At 45.5% G+C, this 6,000-nt stretch overlaps 1 protein-coding gene across 1 annotated transcript in view; it reads right to left on the bottom strand.

Annotated features, from left to right (window-relative positions):
• Positions 1 to 1,796, bottom strand: part of CLCN1 (chloride voltage-gated channel 1) — a 35,833-nt gene extending 34,037 nt beyond the window's left edge. The window contains exon 1 of the mRNA XM_019283893.3: positions 1,490 to 1,796. Coding sequence (XP_019139438.1) covers positions 1,490 to 1,702 — 213 coding nt within the window. The 5' untranslated portion in view covers positions 1,703 to 1,796. The remainder of the gene's footprint in view (positions 1 to 1,489) is intronic.
• Positions 1,797 to 6,000: the final 4,204 nt, after the last annotated feature.

Genomic DNA, 6,000 nt, shown 5'->3' on the forward strand with positions numbered 1-6,000 from the left:
ACTGGCATATCTGGTGGATATGTGCGAACTGGGATGTTTCTGTGCATGGATGTGCTCTATTGGAGAAAGGGTTTGCATCTCGCAGCTCCCCACACTCCAGATCCCTACTGGTTCATGGCACACGCACAAAGGTGCATTTCCTTCACCCACCTCAGCTCTCCAGCCCTGTTTGCACCCCATGGGGCAGGTGTGACCCCAGTGGAGCTCAGCCCCAGATGGGCATACCTACCTCTCCACCCCATCCCACCCCCACGCTCACCCTCTTGGCGTGGCTGCTGCAGCCAAAGCACTGCCTGCGTTAGTGCAGATAAAGCCTAAACTGCTCCAGTCAGACCTCTGTCCATCTGGGCTGCTGCTTTCAAACCTGCCAGTGGGGTGGTGTTGGAAGACTTTAGTGTAGGACACATGCAAACTCTCGTATATTTTAGGCAGTTTCAGAAGAGAAACCCCTGAATATGGCCATGGAACTGATTCTCTGATCTTTTGCAGTGTGACACATAACAATCCTCATTGGGATGCTTATCTACTGGAAGAGATTGAATTGGTGGCAAATACGGTTTTTTGCCTATCACTACATCACGTAATCTTTAGGAGACAATTAATGCAATCTCCTTCATTCACCATCCATGTAAGAGGATTTGTATTCATTTAAGGAGAAACATCCACTTTACGAATTTCACATTCACATGCTCTCTTCCTCATAATTTGACTGGATTACACCACAGCTCTCTTAGGTCAGTTTAGTCAGGGCAGAGTGGTAGGAAATAAGACACCAGGACTCTGCTGTAAACCCTCTCCTTCACAGGAGGCTGTCCCAAAAGAAGAGGTAAAGGAGATACAGAGCATAGTGGAACAAAAAGCCATAACCAGAGTACATCTATGTCCCAGACATTTTTCTGAACCAGTGCTTATACGAACCAGAGCAAGAGTCAGGTCAAGTTTAAGGATTAGGAAATCCCTCACTTACAGCTCCACTAAGAGTTACCAAAAATACGAATATACATGTATGGATCTATGACCATGAAGTGCTTTATGGTCAGAGAAAAGTCACAAGAGAGCTTTACTTCATCTATACAGCTGTGCAGACAGATACCCATCTATATACCTCACTGTTCTCTTTGATTTTACTCACTCTTCTGCTCTACTTAATATCACTATGCAGCCAAAGGCAGCTGCAGCTGCTCCTTGCTGTTACAAACACATTAATGCTCTGGCTAATTTTCCCCATCCCAGCTTGCCCATTCCAAGTCTCATTGCATCCATGGCAGGTGACAATAAGCTCGGACTTGAATTACTGGTAGGCTCCTAGGTAGAAGTACAGCCATGAATGTCAAAGCCTGACCTGGGAGTCAGCAAGCGAAGGGGAGAGCCGGTAGGACTGGGGATGGACAGGGATGTGTGCTCTGCCAGTGCTGCTCTGAGAGCCCCAGAGCCTGTGTGATCCCAGGGAGACCTGTCTTGCCACAAATATCCCGTTGTCCAGCCCTACCTGTGGGTAGCTGAGGGAGTTCTCCAGGGAGCGCAGGTCGTCCCCTGTCGCCCCGGCCTCGTGTCCTGCCTCCACAGGTATCCCGTACCGGGTGCATCTCTCAAAGCAGACATAGTCGTACTGCGGTGTGCCCCCCCACAAAGCTGGCTTCGAGCTGCGCTCCTGCGTCCTGCTCTCTGAGCTCTCCATTCCTCTACTCCTCCTCACGCTCATCTGAAACTGAGCTGCTGCTCTGGGCCTTACCTAGAACCACCTCGTGTTCTGGCAGAGAGCATGGCCTCCGCATTCTCTGCTGAGCCTTCCTTTCTCTCTCTCCTCAGACCACTCCAACTTGTCCTGTTCCTGTACTCTCTTTCTCTCTGCCCCTCCTCCTTGTCCTTGTGCCTCTCTCGCTTTCTTCCCTTCCTGCCCAAAGGGTTCAACTATATTTATAGCAACCTTCCCCTGCCACATGATTCCCCAGTGCCGTGTTTGATCTCAGCAAAAGGCAATAACTCTGCTGGGATTGAATATCAGGTGTGAGCAACAGGGGAACTCCTGAAGGAGAGGGAGGGGGCAGGGGGAAGGAGGTGGTATGACAGACAGAGCTACAAGCACAGAGACAGAAAGCAGACAGGAGGAAGCAGACATTATTATCCAGGATATCTCTTCTTTCACAGCTCCCCATCCCACGCACTCCCTGTTTGCAATGAGAACAAAGGTCAGTGGGCTTCCTCATTTTCTCCCGAGATACCAGGTGTCCGAAAGACTGAGCAACAATCATAAAAATGCCAGCAGCTATGGTGAGATGGAATGACATGGGTGTTCACTCCGTGTCCCAAGACAATTTTTCCAAGTCCACAGTCCACATCAGCAAGCCCTAATGGAGAAGTCAGGCATCCCTGTGAACTGCTGAATGTTGCAGTCTAATCTCAGCTTTCCCACGTGTCCTTATGTGGAACACTTTGCACTTTGAAGAATGTCACCAAACAACTCTGTGGGTACTCAATTATAGGTGTATGCAGAAACGTAATTCTTCTTGATGCTCACTTTTCCACAGACTAGAGCATTCAACAGCTTCTGCTCTCCACTCTGCCACTTGTTTCTCAGCCAGGGAGAGAAGCAATGAGCTCAGCCAACACCAGTGAGCTACCAGCCAGCGACAGGAATGAGAAGCACGTTACAGCAACTTGGCCTAGAGACACCTCCCAGTACTGTCAGTGTGCTGCCTGTAACTATATGTCTTCTGAGGGCTATTAATTAAGGAGGAGCAGAGAGTTCAAGATCCCAGAAACTGTATACAAGAAAAAAGAACTCACATGCCAAGCTACTCATACTGAGTAAGAGATTTGCAGGCAGGATGGGGTGGAGAGAAGAGCAAAACACCCTTTTTTGGGTCCAGAATAGCGGTCTCCTTATTTCATTTTGCAGACCCTTGTAAAACATTTCTTCTTTTGCTTTTTTTTAGTCTGCGTGGAACCTGAGAGTAAGGTAGAAAGAAAGTCTCCAAGAGGAAGACACACTTAATTTCTTCCACAAACCACCTTCTCCAATGTTCCTGCTAAGATATGGATATCCATTAGCAGTAATATCCATGTGGATAAGGTTAGTCTGTACAACCCACAACTGGTATCAGGCCAGGCAAGCACTGAATATTTACAAAAGCAACATCAGTGCTGCCCCAAAATTTACCAGCTCTCCTGTTTCATTCTCACCAGCACTCACTTTACTGTCAACAAGGACTATTTTCTGGGGGAAGACTGTGCCCCATAGGTAGGACAAAACTTGTAATGAATCACCTTAAAGAAGAGTTTCTAAGTGACTGTGCCTATGAAATCAGAAAAACACATTTGGATACCCTCACAGGTTACCATCACACAGGCATTAATTGCTCCCAACCTATCGAGATGCTTTTGGAAGACCATTGCCACTATGGCTTATATAAAAAATGATGCATTGCTCATAGTATATAGTGTATAAAATATAAAAAACTGTCTAAAATGTAAGGTACATCATGTATAGGAAGCCTAAAGACTGAACACAGTACGGCCCAGCAAACATCAAAGCTGTAATACAGCACCAGATCTTCAGTCACTATTATATGTACTGAGGAGAACACTCATCACAGCCACTGCAGAAAACTAATGAGAACCTTTATCTGAAAGTGCACTCCTCTTCTAGCTCTTGTTTTTCAAGAGGCAAAAGAATGGCGCATTAGAAATTGTTGCAGTATGAAAATGAACCCTCTACTGCCAGCTAATCAAACACTACTGTCTGTCTTGCATGATATTGTTGTGGCATTTCCATGGGAAATAATGATATAATAATAGCCTAAAATAGGATGATTCTACCCTGAAAGGCTTTTTCCAAGAACTGTCCCTCTCATCTTCCAAACTGGCCCCAGCCTCACTCACCTTATCAATAAAAGCATGAAGGACCCCAAGGCCAACATTCACCAAATGACTCCAGATGCTACTTGAACAAGACACCTTTACTATCCTCATTAGCAAGACATCCTACAAACCCTCTGAGCCCTCACTCGTGCTTCCCACAGTGTAATACACTTCAGCCAGTGCATGGGATGGTAGAGTGATAACTACACAGCTGAACCTGAACAATCACTGTGTGCGTGGTGGTACCTATGCACTAGGAAAGACCTAGCTCATCTCTTGCTAAGGACCTAGTATTCAACTAATTCCCACTTCTCATCAAACAATATCTCTGCCTCTAGTCTCTGTACCCAGATATTGTCTACCAGGGAAAAGAAATTCATCATTTCAGTGCATGACAAAATATATGCAATCTGTAGAGATACTGGATTTATGTCACAGTATTTCATGTGTCCTGAACACTAATCTTACTGTGCTACTCAGCTTATAAATCATCTGTCTCCCTAATTCCCCTAGGAGGTGAAAGTGCTTTGTGAGCTCTCTGGAAATTATTAACAATCCTTGCTATTTCATAATGTACCAATAATCTCTGTCACAGCCTCCAGCCTCACTAACACTACTCTAGTTAAATTCAAAGCAGCTATTCTCAACTTGTACTTGCTCTGAGATCTGCTGCTTCCATTTCACACTTGAACTTGTAGAACCAACAGCTTGTCCACTTTTTCCAGCTGGCACCGCTGACCTAATGAAAGGTAAAGTTCTGGCTCTACTCATCGTCTTTTCCATGTTTTCAGATCTGCAGAGTCCCATAAACACAGAATACAGAGCACATCCTGAAAAAAAAATCTGCCTTTCTGCACTGCTGCTGCCCAGTAACTGCTGTCAAATCTCCCCTATCACTCTTCCTGTAATTTCCTGCCACAGCTCTTCATTTTATATTTTCTTTATTGCCTCTCTGTCTTGCTTACCATTGCCTTGCTTTGCACTTCCACCAGGACTCATCAATGGAGTACTGCTGTTGCTTCAGAGGTTACCAGCAGACTCGGGAGATTAGCACAGAGCTGGAGGAAGATGTGAAAATAAGAGGAAGATGTCGTAACCATCTTGCACTAGCCACAAACACAGATGAGTTGTACACATGGCTTCACTCCTCAGGTCCACCTAAGCCTCTTCTAAAAGCTCACAAAAGTTTCTAGGCTCCCCCATGGCATGCAAGAGGAAAGGTACGCCACCTGCTCATACACCTTTTCTTTTTCCTTTGCCCTAGTGGGACTCCAAAGTTGTGTTTCAAGATGGACATGTTTGTGATAGATGAAAATACAGCTTTAGTCCAAATTAGGTTACTAAGTGACAGTAAAGGAAAGAAGTTGGAAGAACTGTCACCCAAGATGGGTTCTCCTCCAGTCAGCCATCTATTTTTCTCCCTCCTCTTCCCAGTTTTCTCTCAGGTCTCCCTTTATTAGCATTTATTTATTTATTTCTCCTGAATGCTTTTCAGGATGCAGAAATATAATTCCTAGCCTTCCCACCCTACTGCCTTTATAGTGAAAGCTCTGAGAGGCTGGCAGGGAGGGGGGTAAGGATAACTGAAGACTCACATTTCCCCCCATGGTCTGGTCCCAGGAGATTTATCACCTGAAATCCCAGTGCTATTAATCAACAGTGACAATCTCAATGTTCCCTATGCCCTGCCCGCACAATTACCAGATACCATATTAACTTCTGGGACTTCTGCTTATGCTAGAGCTTTTTTTGGTTTGTTCTGTAACAGGTTCATCCTGAGAGATCTAGACCACTTCATGACCTCACTGTATACAAGCCTTACGGCCCACCAGCAGATTTCAGCTCCTCTGGAGCAAAGCACCACATCTATTTTTCAGCTGCCCCCAATACTGCATATGCAGACATTACAGCAGATGATCATGCAGAGCCCTCTGCCACCCCAGACTGACAGGAGTGGAATTTGCTGAGGCAGAGTTATTGTTACTTAGAACCCTGCATGCAGAATAGGGAAACAGTCATTTTAAGAACAAAGCAAAAATAATATTCTGTGCTTAAGAAAGCCCAGCCCAAGAGGTCCACATGTCTGCAAAGAAGATAATATAAAAGATAGTCTATGGGACAAAAGGAACTGTAAAGGTG

The sequence above is a fragment of the Corvus cornix genome, chromosome 1 (genome assembly GCF_000738735.6).
Source record: "Corvus cornix cornix isolate S_Up_H32 chromosome 1, ASM73873v5, whole genome shotgun sequence".
Taxonomy (NCBI): domain Eukaryota; kingdom Metazoa; phylum Chordata; class Aves; order Passeriformes; family Corvidae; genus Corvus; species Corvus cornix.